The sequence below is a fragment of the Gossypium hirsutum genome, chromosome A08 (genome assembly GCF_007990345.1).
Source record: "Gossypium hirsutum isolate 1008001.06 chromosome A08, Gossypium_hirsutum_v2.1, whole genome shotgun sequence".
In the NCBI taxonomy this organism is placed as follows: domain Eukaryota; kingdom Viridiplantae; phylum Streptophyta; class Magnoliopsida; order Malvales; family Malvaceae; genus Gossypium; species Gossypium hirsutum.
The window spans coordinates 44,892,042-44,910,175 of NC_053431.1; the positions used below are offsets into that span (position 1 = coordinate 44,892,042).

The window sequence follows — 18,134 nt, forward strand, 5'->3', positions numbered from 1 at the left end:
TTAAAATATAAATGAATGATTAAGAGATATTTTACTGGACGCCAAAGCAAAGATATTTCTTTTTGGGTGAAATTTTAGTCAAAGGACAAATATTAAAAAATTGTCCCTTGCTCGTAAAAATTTATAAAGAAAGAAATTTCTAAAAGAATACATCCGTTGATGAGGTTGACACGTGAGAATTTGAAAACGAGAAGCTACGCGTTTGGTTTACATTTGAGGCGCGTGAGAAACGTGAAATAGTGCGTACGTGGACACTAATAATCCCGCATTAAAAAAATATATTTATCCTAAACAAGACGAAAAGTCGAAAACAGTGTCTTGAATTTGAAGGTGAGGGAAAGCTATTGGGTTTGTTTAAATAAACAGAGAATTCGGATCGATACCACGAAGATCTAACGTGGCAATCTAATCAACCGTACTTTTAACGGCTTAAGTGGAGAAAAGGAATTTCTCGCCGTTTGATTGGTTTTGCGAAGGGAACATTATTAAACAAAACAAGAAACTGGGGACTAATAGAATCGAAGAAGAAACTTTTTATGTATATAAAAAGAGGACGCTGATTGAGAAGGGGAACAAAATGGTGTCAAATACTTGTTACTGTTCCCGATTCTTAGCTATAAATAGGAGTCTTCCTTCCATTTATCTTCACTCAAAATCTAATCAACGTCGAATTTCACTCTTCTTTAGAAGCAAGCAAAATTTTCAGAAACGTGTAAGTTCTGGTATTTCAGGCGTTGGGGTTTTCAGAGTTTCTATCAATCCAGCGCTATCGGTATTATCTTTTAAGGTAATTTTATGAGCTTGCATTTCTGAATTTTTACTCCCTTTGTAAGTGTTTGATGTTTTGATTTTACAGTTTCTGAAAATGGCTCTTTTGTTGTTGTTGTTGTTGTTGGAGTTCTCAGAAAGGTGATTTAAAGCCACCTTTGAAGAAAGAAGGAGTAGAAGGAATGACGATTAAACCAGCGGTTAGGATCTCCGAGAGGAAATTAGTGGTAAAGGAGCGGACAATCCTGACCGGAGTTCCCGAAAATGTGATCGCAACTTCCGGTACGGCAGCCGGTTCGGTGGAGGGGGTTTTCCTTGGTGCGGTTTTTGATGAAGAGAACAGCAGGCATGTGGTGCCCATCGGGACTTTACGCGATGTCCGGTTCATGTCCTGCTTTAGGTTCAAGTTATGGTGGATGGCCCAGAAAATGGGAGATCAAGGCAAAGACGTTCCTCTCGAGACTCAATTCCTTTTGGTGGAAACCAAAGGTGGGTCCCACCTGGACTCAACCGAAGAAAATCAGATTGTTTATACCGTATTCCTCCCTTTGATTGAAGGCCCCTTTCGAGCCGTCCTACAAGGCAACCAAAACGACCAGCTCGAGCTGTGTTTAGAGAGCGGCGACGCCGACACCAAAGCATCGTCGTTTACGCATTCCGTTTATATCCACGCAGGCACCGACCCTTTCACTACAATCACCGAAGCAATCAGGGCCGTCAAATTACATCTCAAAACGTTCCGGCAACGTCACGAGAAAAATTACCTGGGATTGTTGACTATTTCGGGTGGTGCACCTGGGACGCTTTTTACCAGGACGTTACTCAAGAAGGGGTCGAAGCTGGGCTCGAGTCTTTAGCTGCCGGCGGGACCCCACCGAAGTTCGTGATCATCGACGACGGATGGCAATCTGTATGCGGCGACCCCCGCGAAGAAGACAAATCGTCGTCATCGGCCTATCAGGCTGAAACGAAACAACAGCCATTGCTTCGCTTGACGGGGATAAAAGAAAACGAGAAATTCCAGAATAAGGATGATCCAACTGTGGGGATCAAAAACATCGTCAACATTGCGAAAGAAAAACACGGGTTAAAGTATGTGTACGTTTGGCATGCAATTACGGGGTACTGGGGTGGAGTCCGCCCTGGAGTTGAGGAAATGGAAGGATACGGGTCGAGAATCCGGTACCCGATGGTTTCTAAGGGAGTGGTGGATAATGAACCGGGTTGGAAAACCGATGCGATAGCTGTTCAAGGGTTGGGTTTAGTGAACCCGAAAAATGTGTACAAATTTTACAACGAGTTGCACAGTTATCTGGCGGATGCGGGCATAGATGGAGTTAAGGTGGACGTGCAGTGCATTTTGGAAACTCTTGGAGCTGAACTCGGTGGAAGGGTGGAGTTGACGAGGCAATATCATCAGGCCCTTGACGCATCGGTGGGGAGGAATTTTCCAGACAATGGAATCATCGCTTGCATGAGCCATAACACTGATGCACTCTACTGGTAATTACCCCGCCCTTTGGTTCAGTCATTTCATTTGAGTTTTATAGAATCTTGCATTTTTTTTGGGGGGTTTTATGGTGATGTTAGAATTTTGTTGAAACAGTTCGAAACAGACGGCGGTGGTGAGAGCATCAGATGATTTCTACCCGCGCGACCCGGTCTCGCACACCATCCATATTGCAGCGGTGGCCTACAATAGTGTTTTCCTTGGGGAATTTATGCAACCCGATTGGGATATGTTCCACTCACTTCATCCGGCTGCTGAGTACCACGCCTCAGCCCGAGCTATTAGCGGTGGCCCCATCTATGTCAGGTAAGGACTAAGGAGGGCTCGCCTAGCCGGCCCCTTTTTTTTTGCTTTATTTCTTTTCAGGACTAAAAATTTATTTGGTTTTTCAGTGGCAAAATATTTAAGCTTTTGTTTGTCACAGTGATGCGCCTGGGAGACACAATTTTGAGCTTCTGAAGAAACTGGTGTTGCCTGATGGGTCCATTCTTCGTGCTCGTTTGCCTGGACGCCCCACTCGCGACTGCTTGTTTACAGATCCAGCTCGTGATGGCGTTAGGTAAGATCAGCTCTTTTAATCTCTGTTCAGTTGGAATGGAATTTGATAGAGATATGTGTCTTTGAAAATTAACCATCTAAATGGAACATAAGCTGCCTTCTGTTTGTTTATTAGAACAATTTGTATTTAAGAACTTTGATGTTGGTTTCAATTGATATGAAACATCTACTAGCTTTGGCAGTTAAAATGGTCTAAGGCTGCAAATTAAAGGATCTGATTCTGAAGGTTGGTTGACCTGTTGATTGAATTGTTGGCATTTCCTTATTTCTCTTTTTATTTGATTGCAGCTTGTTGAAGATATGGAACATGAATAAGTACACCGGAGTTCTAGGTGTTTACAACTGCCAAGGTGCAGCATGGAACAGCGCGGCCAGGAAGAATACTTTCCACCAAACCAAGACAGACTCCTTATCAGGCCACGTAAAAGGCCATGATGTCCATCTCATTTCAGAGGCCTCATTGGACCCTGAATGGGCCGGTGACTCTGCAGTTTACTGTCACCAGACTGGTGAACTTATCACCCTTCCATACAATGCTGCCATGCCAGTGTCCCTCAAGGTCCTTGAGCATGAAATTTTCACAATAGCACCTATCAAGAATTTGGCTCCAGGATTCAGTTTTGCACCCTTGGGACTCATCAACATGTACAACTCTGGTGGTGCCATTGTGGATTTAAAGTATGAAGTTAAAGATGGTGCCAAACTATCTGAGCTTGATATTGAATATGGAAGTGAAAGCAGTGGTCTTAATGTGAGGGCGGAGAATTCTAGCAATGAACTGGTGGGAAAGGTTTGCATGGAAATAAAAGGTTGTGGCAACTTTGGTGCTTATTCATCAGCCAAGCCAAGAAAGTGCAGCGTTGGGTACAGTGAAGTTCAGTTCGACTATGATTCGTTGTCGGGATTGGTAAGGTTCAGCTTGGAAAAATTGCCCGAGGAAGGGCTGAAAGTCCATGTTGTTGAAGTTGAATTGAGTTAGCTGCAGCAAAGTAGTGTATCAGACTTTTACCAGAGGGGATCATGTCGGAGAGTAGATTTTGCTCTGGTTGGGGATTTTCTCAATAAAGTCCCTCCTATTTTTTACCCATTCATTAGCTTTATGGATTGATTTATGTATTAAGATGAAGAATTGGAATACTAGTTTCTTCTTGCTATAAGAGCTGATATCTTAAGTTACTTTATCCAATGAATCTCCATACATTCATTATCTGCTATCCAGAGATAATTCAAGCCTAAAATAATCTGAATCTGAAGACAGCCTGATCTAAACCTGTTGTTAGGAAACAGGCGGCTTGCTTTGCTTGCCAGCCTAAGTGCCCATTAGACCGGATAACACTTATAACTCCGGCAAGCAAAGTGGATTAGCCAATTACAACTGGACGAGACATTGCTTTCACCTTGCCATAGCCTAACTGATGGAGAACCGAAAAATAGTATATTTTCATATTCCCATTTCTCCGTATCCAGATGCTTGTTTTCAACTTTCAATACTCGTAGAATGGTTTTCAAATTTCCATGCACTTAGCATGATTACAAAAATGATACCATAATAGAAAAGAAAATAACAACATTCATCCTCAGAGTAGTTGAAAGAATCCTTCAGCAACACAGTTTTCCTGCTCATTTTCCTACAGTTGTAATCTCCGCACTTGTTCCTCTTAAAGAGGCCGCTGGTCTAATCTTTGATGAAACACTCATGCTTGGTCTCTTCTATCTTCACTGTTTCACTACGAGGTTCCTTCGCCTATATGCTTTGATTCTCTGGACACCCACCACCTCACTGGCCACTTCCGTGAAATAAAAGAATCAGCGACCGATTAAACCAGGCAAACAGGAAAACTAGAGACACAACACAAACCCACAACGTAAACCAGTTTAGGAGAAATTAAGAAAGTAGGGAGCGAGATGATTTGCTTGGCATGAATCGGTGGAAATAAAGCATTTCTTCTTTTCAGTTTCATACATATGAATGAGAAAAGTGAATCAGGTGAGGCAAGTCAGAGGCAACTGAATCAGGAGAAACAAGTGTAAAACCTTAAAACAAGGCATGTAATAGGAACAACTACTCTAGCAATTAAAGGTTTTCATGTCCATGCAACCATACAAATACAATTGGATTTTAATTGTACAAATTAAATCCCTAATAGTCAAATAACGTCCCATACAGCATCCTACCATAAGTAAAACAGCTACATCTAAAATTCCATTTTAACAAGTGCATTGGATTCTTCAGATCCATGATGAAGCCAGTCCTTGGCACAGATTAGCGCTTCCACAGTCTCCGGTCGTAAGGAGCTTCGGTACTCATCCAGTTGCTTTATTATGATGTCAAAGACCGAGTCCGGAGCAGCAGCTGATACTGGAATTGACAAAATGTCACGAGCCATCTTCGAAAGAGTTGGATACTTCATCTTATTGAGCTTCCACCAGCCTAATACATCAAACTCTTGGACTCGAGGCAACAAGGACTCTTCTAAGTACTGATCCAGCTCAGATTTCATTTGCTGGCTACTAGTCTCCATAATGTACACATCGAAATCTGTAAGTCCTTGGTCTGAAAGAAGATTTCCTTGCTGAGATTCATCGGTCTTTCCATTGTTTCCCACATTGCCTTCTTCTGTGTAAGTTGGTGTCAAAGGCAGTGGAAGTGCTACATACTCCAGAAAGAGCTCATGAATTCCATCATCAACAATTTTGATATATGTGGGAGCGTCTTCACCAAATATTTTTGTGAAACTGAACTCAACAAGCTTCATTTTGAAGCGAGGATCCATGACTACAGCAATTGCCAAAATCAAGCTACAATCCTTCCAGTACTTGTCAATCTTTTCTAGCATTGACTTAGCAATATTGCTGATGAAGGGATCATCATTAGCAATCGAACGACCCAAATCTGCATGTATTTTCCATGCTTCATGAAAGAATGTAATTGCAGTAGGGTTAGTTGTAGTCATAAGGATGCTGGCTGCATCAAAGAGAGGTTTCAAGAAAGTGCATAAAGTCTCGGCCACCTTCCAGTCTTCCATTGATGGAGCTAGCTTATAATCTGGATCAGAAGTATCCAAACAATTAAAAACTTCCTTGAGTTCAGAAGCAGCTGCAAGCATTTGGTATGTCGTGTTCCACTGATTTTGATTATCAAGAATCAGGCTCTTTTCACTTGGCACTTGAAGCTGGTTTTTAACTTGAACAAACTTTTCATCATGGGATTCTGAAGTCTTCACATACTTTACACTATCACGGATTTTCTTGACAATCTCATGCCCTGCACCAAGCACATCCTTTGCCATGCTGCTCAGGTTACGAGCTATGCAATTTCCAAGTAACAACTGACCGTTAAGAATAAGGGGATTCTTAGTACAGAGTAGAGGTCTAAGATTTTCCAGCCCAGCTTCACTTGTTGGATGATTGAAGATGAGGGAAAATAACTTGCCTTCCAAACTCCAGTCTGACAGGCAGGCAGCAACAGCATGACTTAGAGCAGAATCGGAATCGGGATATGGTTCCATTATGACATTGAGAACCCGTCTTTGCAACTTCCATTCAAAATCAATGAAGTGTCCAGTTATAAACACATAACCGAGTGTTTGATTTGAAGTCCACATGTCTAGTGTAAGACAAACTCGCCCCGGAATACCCTCAATAAGCTTCATGAGGCTTTGCTTTTCCCTCAGGTAAGTTGCAACGCAATCCCCTTGAACAGTGTTGAAACTGACTTTGTCGAACCGGGGCTGAAGATTCTGAACAAAAGCTATGAATCCAGGATGCTCAACCATGTGAAGAGGATACTCATACATGATGATCATTCTTGCAATTTCATGGCGGCAACGGTCCTGATCGAATGGTATGAAAGGTGAACTGGGAGATCTGTAGCGCCGCTTTCGTGGTTCACCTCCTCCAGTCTTCGGGCTATATGGGGTCAATTGATTGTTATATTGGTCACGTAGGAGTGCCGGACAGGTACCCTTAGCAATGTGACGTTTGAGGTGGCTGGTCCCTGCTACCTTGGAACCAGTACTATAAGCGAAACTTTGTTTGCAACGGTTACAGCATGCTCTTCTACATCCAGCACTCACAGTTTCAATGGTGAAGTACTCCCAGACCATGGACTTCTTTTTCCTTCGCTTAGGCTGTGTTTCAGGAGTGATGAGAGCCAGCTCATTGTTATTCTCCACCGGGGATGTTTCCATATTTGTAGCTTCCGTCATTTCTGCCATTCCTGTCTATACATAAAACCCGCAGCTGGAGCAAAACAAAATTTTAAAAAGGATTTCAAACTATGCTTGTATAAAAAAACAAAAGAGTAGATAGACCCAATTACCATTAAGGTTAACATAACTCGGAAGGTAAAAATAAAGGAAACAATGAGGTTCAGTCAAAGCAATCAACGGTTTCACACAACATAAATTTCATTAAAACAGAATCTTCTCAGCTTTGAGACGCATGGTTACATAGTGGTCTAAGACTTAATGCATTACAACATTAAGCTGCAAAAACAGTCCGGATTTGTGTCAAGGGTGACGGATGTGGCCTCTTTGTCCAAAGGAAAGTAAGTTGAACTGCGTACTGTATGGTATAGTTGATGAAAAAACAGCACACATTGGACTATAAAGTTTTCACCACTAAATGAAACACTCAGGAGCTGGCAATCCAGGATCATAATTAAGAGCTGCTTTGATTGGAAAGAAAAAGAATGAAAGAATCCAGAAATGAGTTTACATCAGCAACATTAATTTTAACAAATGTGTCTTCAAAAATAAAAAGAACTTTAAAAAATGAATATGGGTAATATCCAACGTATACAAGTATAGCCCAAATATAAGATAAACATTAGGCTAATGGGTCAAGGAATAATTGAAACTGTGCCACGTGTTGAAGTGGTCCACAATAAGACCAAGTCGTAGTATAGCAATTTACAATACAGGACAAAGGACTTGGATAAGATCCATGTTAAATGGGCCCACTTTACGCACCAGGGCTAAAACAGACATTTACATTTAAATGGGCTGAAAAGGTTTACATTTTACAATGCACCCCCCCCGCCAAAAAAAAAAAAAACCGTAGATCTAGGGTTTGAAAATAATAAAAAGAAAAACAAAAAGCATAAACAAAGAAGGGAAAGCCCAGATCAGTCGAACTGAAACCCAATTCCATTTCAAAGATCAAACTCAGCTTCAAAGGCATCTATTAATATGCCCAGAGCAAGAGCAAAAGAGAAAAACACAGAAAGAGAAGGAAAAGTAAAACGTCAAAAGAACAAAAACCCATGTCTGCAATCTGCCCAGATCAACAACAAACAAAGAAGAAAGACCCATTATCTGTACAGATGAAAACCAAGAAATGAAGGACAAACAAAACCCCATATCAATGCATGAAACGAGAATAGCCATATTTAAATAACAGAAGCAAAAAGGAAAGGGAATCTATGGTTTCAATTCAAAACAAAAAGTCCAACGACTTCCGTAACTTTTAACAAGGACAATAAGCCAGCAATCATCGCAATTCTCTCACAAAATTGAAACACGAAGCGTTTAAAATCAAAATCCCCAACTCAAAAAAACGAAGCAAGCATTAAATAAAGAAAAAATCAAAGAGAAAAAGGAACACCCAAAATTTCAGTCAACGGAGAAATTAGGTAAGGTGATGAGATTTTTACCAGTCAGCCCAAACGAGAAGCGATCTGGGAGCGAGAAGAAGGCCGGAAAACGACGTTGAAAGGGTGAAAGATCTAGGGTTTTGCAGGAGAGGAGAAAGACGGAGAGAGAGTCGGGGGGGGCGGAGATTTGGGCTTAGAACAACAGACCCCAAAAGAAGGCTAATTGGACCTGAAAGGTGGAGAGTAGTTGCTGGGATGGGTGGGGATAAGGTGAAAATTGTGGGGTTTAATAAATTAAAATTTTCGAAAAAAAGAAACTACGTAAGATATCCCACTTTATTTAATTTTGGACTTTTGGGTAGGGGGAACCAATTGACTTTGATCTAATCTACCCAAGGCAGAGACAGCCCAATGGCTTGCCATCTCCCAATTTGTTCAATTCAACGCCCTTTCTTTATCCACCTTCACTCTTTTTCTAGCTGACTTGGGTTTTTGGGTGGCTTCTCATACGAACAACATTTCAACCCAATTGCTGTATAGCAAGGCCACTGTCGTTTATTCTACTAAAATATTATAATATCGGGGTTGAAGTTGAATACTTCAAGAGATTTGCCAACTTCATCCATCATATGAATGGTCTTGTTTCGTTTACTTAGACTGTAACCATTTTTGTTATCAAAATCAAAATGAATTATTAATATAATCTACAAAATTATCCCACCTTTTTTTTATTATGCTTGATAATACAAGGTAAAGTGACATAACCTCCTATATAAACATAAATTTAGTGGGTTACTTGATAGTAGGAATGTTGATCAATGTTAGTGACTTGAAATAAGTAAAAGTATGATTCACGTGTATTTTTTTCATCATTAATTTAGTCATATTTATTTACTGCTGCTTGATTATGGTTAACAAATATAAATATTTTATTATTTTTATTTATTCACTTTTTAAGATTAAATTAATAAAAGGGATTTAATTACCGGTTGAAAAATAGTTTATAATTAAAATTACCTCAGAGCTGTATTTATTTATGAGCTAAATTTTACTATTAGTTTTTATATTATATGTAAGTTGTAGATTTAATTTAGTATACTTTAATTTGATTACTTTTAGTCCTTGAATTTTAATGAATTTTAAAATTCTAGTCTTGACCAAATAATTATTAATAAATTTATTATTTTTACTATTTTTTAAAGTATGATCGATAAATATATTATTACATATACAATGCAATGCTATCTCACTATTTTCACATATTATTTAAAAAATTTAAAAATTTATTGCTTAGTTAAAATTAAACCATTTAAAAAGTAAATTAACTTTTATTTATTTATTCTGTTTGTTACTGTTGTAATGTAAACCGATTGTTTGTCATGGCTGTAAAGTAGAAAAGGAAATTTAAAAAAAAAAAAAAGAAGAAGAAGAAAAAAAGCAAGAAGATCCAGAAACGGTTATTTTGCTCCACTGCTTCAACCTCCTTTATCCCATCATCAAGGTATGCACAATAGCCTTCTCTCTACTGCTTTCTTCTTTAATTCCATTCATCCACAAAAGTGATGCATAATTTTTTCTTCAAAATCCGATAACAGTAATTATAACAACTATGGCTTCTTTGAAATTGTCCCTTTCTTGGGACTCTGTCGATTCAAAGAAACTCAGCTTCTACGTTAACCCGTCTCATTTACCTGATCAATGTTCCAGTTTTTCATTCACCAGTTGTTTTCATGTCGCAAGAGCTGCTTCCATGCTCACTTCTTTGACTAGGCTCAAACATATTAGAGTCGAACCCGCCAACGTTCCTGACCCTAACCCAGTCGATAGAGATACCCCTTTTTCTTCCGAAAATGAATTAGTGAATGAAAACCCAAAACTTGTTGAGGGCCGAAAAGGTCAAAACCGCGAGAAAGGGATAACAAGAAATGTGGGTTTCAGGTTTGGTTCCAGAAGGAACGGTAACGAAGTAGAAAAAGGAGATCTTTTCGTGTGTAGAAATAGCGGGTTGGATGTTGATTATACTGCTATAAAGCCTGACTTGAATTTGGAGCATTGTAATTCTATATTGAAAAGGCTTGAGAAGTCTAATGATGGTAATGCTTTGAGATTTTTTGAGTGGCTGAGGAGCAATGGGAAATTAGATGGAAATGTGATGGCTTATAGATTGGTTCTTCGAGTTTTGGGCAGGAGACAAGATTGGGACGCTGCTGAAATAATGGTTAGGCAAGCAAAATGCGATTCCGGCTGTGAGCTTGATTTTCAGGTTTTCAATACAATCATATACGCCTGTTCTAAAAGGGGGCTTGTTGAAATGGGTGCTAAGTGGTTTAGAATGATGCTGGAACATGGGGTTCAGCCAAATGTTGCCACTTATGGGATGCTTATGGGACTTTACCAGAAGGGTTGGAATGTTAGGGACGCAGAGTTTGCACTTTCACAAATGAGGAGTTCTGGCATTGTATGTCAGTCTGCATACTCTGCAATGATCACAATTTATACACGGTTGAGTTTGTATGACAAAGCGGAAGAGGTTATCAGCTTTATGAGAGAAGATAAAGTCGCATTGAATCTTGAGAATTGGTTGGTGATGCTTAATGCTTATAGTCAAAGTGGCAAGTTAGAGGAGGCCGAGCAGGTATTGGTTTCAATGCAAGAAGCAGGCTTTTCTCCAAATATTGTTGCATACAATACACTGATCACAGGGTATGGAAGAGCATCAAATATGGATGCAGCTCAATGTGTATTCCTGAGCATCCGGCAAGTTGGATTAGAACCTGATGGTACAACTTACCGTTCCATGATTGAGGGCTGGGGGCGAACTGGCAATTATAAAGAATCAGCATGGTATTACAGGGCTATGAAACAGCTCGGATTCAAGCCTAGCTCATCTAACTTGTACACGCTGCTAACTTTGCAAGCAAAGCATGGGGATGAAGAGCGTGCCATTAGAACACTTGATGATATGCTCAAGATGAGGTGCCAACATTCTTCAATCCTAGGTACTGTTTTGCAAGCATATGAGAAGGCTGAGAGGATCTATAAAGTTCCTCTTGTTATAACTGGGTCTTTCTATCATCATGTTTTAGACGACCAAACTTCTTGTTCCATTCTAGTCATGGCTTATGTGAAAAGTGGATTAGTGAATGATGCAATTAAAGTGTTAGGGAGCAAAAGGTGGAAGGATCCAGTTTTTGAAGATAACCTGTATCATTTATTAATTTGCTCTTGCAAGGAGTTGGATGATCTTGAAAATGCGGTTAAGATATTTTCTCAAATACCTAACTCTGAAAACAAGCCAAATTTGCATATAATGTGTACAATGATTGACATTTACAGTGTCATGGGTCACTTCAATGAAGCAGAAAAACTCTATTTGAAGTTAAAATCTTCAGGAGTTGCCTTGGACATGATTGGCTTTAGCATTGTTGTAAGAATGTATGTTAAAGCTGGATCTTTAAAAGATGCCTGCAGCGTTCTACAAATGATGGAGAAGCAGAAAGACATTGTCCCAGACATTTATCTGTTTCGTGACATGCTTCGGATTTATCAAAAGTGCAACATGCAGGAAAAATTAATGAATCTTTACTATAGAATTTTGAAGAGCGGTATTTCCTGGGATCAGGAAATGTATAACTGTGTCATTAACTGTTGTGCACGTGCTTTGCCAGTTGTTGAGCTTTCCAAGATTTTTAATCGAATGCTTCACCATGGTTTTGCTCCTAATACTATAACCTTCAACGTCATGCTTGATGTTTATGGTAAAGCCAAACTTTTCAGGAAGGTCAAGAAACTATTCTGGATGGCAAAAACTCGAGGTTTGGTAGATGTAATCTCTTACAATACTATTATATCTGCATATGGTCAAAATAAGGACTTCAAGAATATGTCATCAACCATTCGAGAAATGCAGTTCAATGGTTTTTCAGTTTCCCTTGAAGCCTATAATTGCATGTTGGATGCATATGGGAAAGAAGGCGAAATGGAGAAATTTCGAAGTGTATTGCAGAGGATGAAGGAATCAAATTGTGCTTCCGACCACTATACATACAACATTATGATCAATATTTATGGGGAACGAAGATGGATTGATGAAGTTGCTGCTGTGCTGACAGAACTGAAAGAATGTGGACTAGGACCTGATTTGTGCAGTTATAACACATTGATTAAGGCGTATGGAATTGCTGGAATGGTCGAGGATGCTGTAGGTTTGATCAAGGAAATGCGAGGAAATGGGATAGAGCCTGATAGGATAACTTACAGCAATCTGATCACTGCTTTAAGAAAGAATGATAAGTTCTTAGAGGCTGTTAAGTGGTCATTGTGGATGAAGCAGATGGAAATGGAAAATGCAAGTGGTCCTACATAATCTGTTTTCCACGTCATTTCGCATTAAAGCTCCTACAACATTCTACCTAAACATTTCACAGGTGATTGCTTCTTAAGGTAATCTATTTTGTATCCTGCATCAAATTCCTCTGCTTATGCATAAGATTCTGTTGACTATATTCATCTATGGACTTCTGAAGGTATTTCATAGCTTTTAATATTAGAAATCAACTTTGTCTTCGCTGCTTAAGAAACTTCTTTGAGTTTTTTAAATGTAAATGTTTATGACAGAAACTCAAGAAGGGCAGATTCTGGTTTTCTTTTTGAACAGTTGCTGCTTTATTCTCTACTACTTTTATCATTTGTTTTATTTTCTAAAAAATTTAACTGCTTTAAATCGTTGAACGTGAAAAGCCTTTACAGCCATAAACTTTCTTTTAGATCTTCTTTACCTATTGGTTTCTTCTTCAGTCTTCAACACATTCCGGTCATTCAAAAAGTTATATTTGTGCCTCATTTGAGCATTCCTGTTAAACACTTACAGTCAATGGAGTTTTTATTGGTCAAAATGCAAGCTGAAATCTGATGTATTGCTTATCCTTCTATCTCTGCCTGTTTTCTAAATTCACCATTTGCTCAGCTGACACACTTTTTTGGTCTTCTTTCGGATCTAAGGATGAGCCAAGCAGATTGTATATGGGAAACTGATAAGTAGATGCTACTGGAAGCATGGAGGATCCTTGCAATGCCACTACCCTGGTAAAAAAATATATAAGTAAAAATTTCTTTGATGCTAGTTTATGGAAGTGAAAGTACTAAATTTACTCGGATGAAGGAGCAATGTCAAACTGAAGCGCATTGAACGTGAGGTTTTCTTCCTCGGTTATACTTGGCTTGGGGCACAATAGTTTGTCTTCATTGACAAGGCATGCTACTGTACTCCATGAATGAAACAAACTGAGATATCATCATCAAGGGTGGATTTGTTCTCTCCAAAATATTGATTTCTCCATTATTTTGTGCAGCCAAGCATCTGGTGTATGAAATAATATTACTACTATTAGAAACAGGAAAGCATACCATATTCATTCTTCTCTCTCTTTTTTGCATGTACCATATATATATATATTTCCTATAAGCTGGACATTATGTATGATATATCTTAATCTCCCCTAACATTTCTCTGGTGTGTTTTTTTATTATTATTCTCATTTTCATTGGTTTTGCATATTTGCTTTCATGTAAGCAGGAATGTCATAATAGTTTTAAAAATTCTCCCTTATGTATAGTGTATAAAGTTTTTTTTTTCTTTTTCATTCCATAAGTTACCCAGATAAGTAACGAAGGCTTGGCTTTGAGCACATTAAAGGACTCTCCTAAAGAGCAAATCAATTATATTCGTACAAGACTACTTTCTTACCCATGCATCTCACGGTTGTGTATAATGTGTTAGTGAATCTAATGAATTTTTATTATTTTGATTTGAAATGGCGATTTTAATTTTGGTATAAATATTCTGTGATCATCATGTACAATAATAAAGCACTATAAGTAGATGCGGTATGCGTTAATTAATTGTTTTATCAATTTTTGCTTTTTTAAATTAATATTTGGAGAGAATCATTTTTATACGTTAAACTATATAAAAATCTCTAATAGATTTAGATTATAAAATGACACGGGGCTGTACATTTCACGATTTGATGTTTTATCTAATAGATTAACATATAGTAACTCACCTTTGGGTATAATATTATTAAAATTTTCTCTAATTATAATTTTAGTATTTTCGCATTAAAGGAATTTACTTTATGACATTATAGTTTTATTTTATCATATGTTTTTGAGATATTACCAACAATGTCTTTTTATTATGAATTACTTATAATGTGAATGTTTTATTTTCGCAGCATAATATATATATATATTTTTATATAATTTTTAGAATTATTTAATGTCCTCTTCAACTTATAAATAAGAGAATAATGTAGTTTAGCACATTTGAATTCATGTCCTCTTGCATTAACAATAATACTTATATCAATTAAGTTAAGACTCAATCGACATATGCATCTATAATTTAGATAGATTAATTACATCGATTGATCCGACTTATTCATTATATAAGATAATTTTTTACCTTTTACTTTTGAATTTTCACTTTCCCTTTTCCTTTTAATTTTATTTCAATGGATTAAAATTTTGGTTTAACACTCTTTGAAACTTCTAATGCATATAAATATATATACATTAATTTAGATATTGATTTTGTTTTCTTAATAAGACATCTTTAAATCGTAAAAGAATATTGGCGTTGTTTTTATAATGGTGATCACTATAATGTTAGTATGCTAATTTTTCAGATTTCTACTATCTATATTTAAGAATTGGTTGCTATAATTTATTATTATTGCTATTCATTACTAAAATTTAATCTATAATTTGATTTTGATATTTGTATGTAATTTTATAGTCATATCCTCTAGAATTGTATGTATTTGTTCAGGACAAATTTTTTCTTTTTGGAATTGCATACTTTTATTGATTGTGACACTAATGACTTGATTGTTGAATATATTTACTAGTAATAATTACATTAGTGAAGATTTATAAGTTAAATTCAATATTGCAATTTAGATTAGTAGTTACATTCTATGTTTTGACTTCTAATAGTAGATTCATGGTATGCTTATACCATTTACTTAATTTTGTACATATATCTATGTAAAAAAAAAATTGTTTGTGTGCATTTTGTCAATTGATAAATTTTATTTGCAAGAAATTCATGTGTTTTTTTACTTTGATTTTATTGTATGGAGGCTAATATTCTATATTTGGTTGCTTCAAGATGACATTCAAGAGCTTTTCTGATCAACATTTATAATTACATTTTCTTTAATATAATGATACGAGTCGTTAGGCCCAAAATCAGGGTCATGAACGTGATGGGCTCAAATTTCCTCAAGGCCTAATAACGAGGTCGAAAGCTAAGCAAATCCAAGCAAGATTGAACGTGACCATCCAAGACTTCGTTACCAAGGCTCTAGCTGCGCACACGACTGAAAAAGAAAATCAAGATTCACTTTCTTATTTTCAAGAAAATCAAGAAACCGAATCTTGGTCTAATTTTGTTGTTTCAAACAATTTCAAGAATCAAGATTTCAAGTCAAGATTTCAAATCTTGGAATCTTGGTCCAAGAAACCGAATCTTGCAGCCAAGGCATATTGGATTTCATGTACAAGCTTGAGCGAGCTAATGTTGAGAGCAAACGGATCACAATACCAAGTTCTTGAAAAAATGGCCTATTAAGATGTCTACAAGCCCATCCTGAAGTTTGGAAAATAATTTAATTGAATATCAAGCCAAATTATCAAAATGGCCAAAATTGTAAAATATTTAAACTATAGGTCCAATTTTATTTTAATAAGTGGACAGCCATGTAAGAATTCAGCCCAAAGAGCCCATTTAATTCCTTCATTAAAAGTCCACACTTAGAATTATTTTGTTTTTATTTATTTATTGAGTTGTCATGTTAGTTATTCCATTAGGGTTAGGAAAACTTATTTTAGTGGCCTATAAATAGCATGAACATTCACCCTTATACATATACAATTAATTTATGTTTTTTTGAGTTAATAATAATTCTCTTTGAGTTTTTCTTTAAGAATTGCTCTTGAGTTTATTTTAGAAGATGTTTTAACAATTTTCAGGTTGTGGGAATCATCTTCAAGCTTTTTCTTGCCAATATATTTTTCTTAGAGGGAGAATTAGAGCCATTGAAAGGAGTTGTAGATTCTTAATTCCAAGGCTTCTTAGGACGTCATCTTCTCTGTTCTATCATTAATTTATCGTTTCTTGCTTATTTAAGTTAGTTCTTGCTATTTTGGCTTGCTGATTTTGTTGATTTTCGTTCTAGGTTAAATTTGATTCAAGAAAAACATTCTCCCATTTTGTTCCATTAGGAAACACATTAAAAATCCGGTTGGGGCATTTTCTTGAGGTCTAAGAACAATTTCTTTCCATCCAATAAACCCTAATTTGTTTTCTTTTGGACTCTTTACCAGCCGGTTCATCTTTCTTTTGTTTTATTTTCGTTTGACTCTCCTTTGTGATAACTAATCTATTCTCGTTGTTTCTCGTTTCAGTTTACGTTCGTCTAGAGATTTAGGATACATCCGCAACTTGAATAAACTTTACGATTTGCTTCCGCATTCACCCGTATCATCCTTTATCATATAATGTTAGTATATTTGTTTGCATTGTACTATCTTTTTTTTTGTTGTTACATTTTATTTAGAGCTACCTATTTGTTATGGAGTACATAAGTTATGTTATCGAACTTGATCTTAATTTAGAAGTTTTAATTTCACGAAGATTTAGTTGTGAAAAAAGTTTCAAACCACCCTTTCCTAAAGCATGGAACCAAGATTTGAGTTTAAAAAAATCAAAAGATTATTTTCTATCTATTACAGCTATTATATGAATGGATTTTCTTTTGAAAAATTACCTACTTTTCTCTAGTTTATACTCTCTATATTAATATGATTAAATCACATCTACAAGTAAACTAGAAGTTTGTAATATTAAATCACATCTACAAGTAAACTAGAAGTTTGCTAATCCAAAAATATTAATTACTTAGCATGATTAGTTAGACCGTATCGATAAATAATGATGTAAAAATGGTATTTACATGGATATTTATTAAAGAACATAAAGATTCTTCATTCTAAAAAATTCTCATGTGCTGCTTGTTCTGAAAAGAGAATTATTTATTTGGAATCTTTCTAACAAAAGTTGAGATTGAATCTATTGGATTTTTTTAAATTGACTTGTTTATCTAACAAGTGGATGTTTTGATATAATTTTGGTAGATGCATCTACAAGATAATCACATGTGAGTTACCAACTCGTAACTTGTAGTTTACGAGATTATTTGTTAAATGATTAACTTAAGAGCAAAACTTTCAGATTATGCAGTTGAGACAATTCATGCTAATGTTAGTTAGATTATATCTCAAACATTTAATGCTTATTACATGTCAATTCGAATAATTATTGCAAAGTCTATTGTTTATATGTATAAAATGGCTTTAGTATAAATAAATGACTAAACGCCTCTAGTTAACAACTAAACCATTACTTTTAAGAACAAAATTTCTTTTGTATAAGTTTAAAGATATGATATTTTACATGCATCAACACTTGTATTACAATTGATTTTTGATCAAAGTCAAATATTTCTAATTTTAAATTTTTGAATGTGTAGTATATGTTCAAGTTGTTTCACCATATTGCAAAAAAATGGGTATTCAAAGGAAGTTGGTAGTATATATTGGTTATATAAGTCTTTTTTTTTGAGTAAAAACCACTTA

The 18,134-nt window shown here is 36.4% G+C and overlaps 3 protein-coding genes across 7 annotated transcripts; 2 read left to right on the forward strand and 1 right to left on the reverse strand.

Moving 5' to 3' along the window:
• Nucleotides 1-320: 320 nt before the first annotated feature.
• LOC107941735 (probable galactinol--sucrose galactosyltransferase 6) lies at nt 321-3,993 on the forward strand. The gene is given in 6 exon segments (XM_016875327.2): nt 321-787; nt 906-1,515; nt 1,518-2,271; nt 2,375-2,584; nt 2,703-2,837; nt 3,125-3,993. Coding segments are annotated over 6 exon segments (2,610 nt in total). The 5' UTR covers nt 321-577; the 3' UTR covers nt 3,816-3,993.
• Nucleotides 3,994-4,886: 893 nt separating this feature from the next.
• On the reverse strand, nt 4,887-7,053 carry LOC107941736 (zinc finger BED domain-containing protein DAYSLEEPER). Its single transcript, XM_016875329.2, has one exon. It carries the CDS (start codon nt 7,051-7,053, stop codon nt 5,032-5,034), a length of 2,022 nt encoding a protein of 673 aa, XP_016730818.1. The 3' UTR covers nt 4,887-5,031.
• Nucleotides 7,054-9,793: 2,740 nt separating this feature from the next.
• Nucleotides 9,794-13,986, forward strand: LOC121204598 (pentatricopeptide repeat-containing protein At4g30825, chloroplastic). Of its 5 annotated transcripts, none has more exons than XM_041074730.1 (3): nt 9,796-9,933; nt 10,140-12,875; nt 13,434-13,986. In XM_041074730.1, exon 2 carries the CDS (start codon nt 10,183-10,185, stop codon nt 12,796-12,798), a length of 2,616 nt encoding a protein of 871 aa, XP_040930664.1. In that variant the 5' UTR covers nt 9,796-9,933; nt 10,140-10,182; the 3' UTR covers nt 12,799-12,875; nt 13,434-13,986. The 5 variants fall into 5 exon arrangements, with proteins under 5 accessions (XP_040930662.1, XP_040930664.1, XP_040930663.1 ...); XM_041074729.1 differs by having other exon boundaries at nt 9,812-9,933; nt 10,140-12,859; XM_041074731.1 differs by having other exon boundaries at nt 9,812-9,933; nt 10,155-12,875.
• The last annotated feature ends 4,148 nt before the right edge of the window (nt 13,987-18,134 follow it).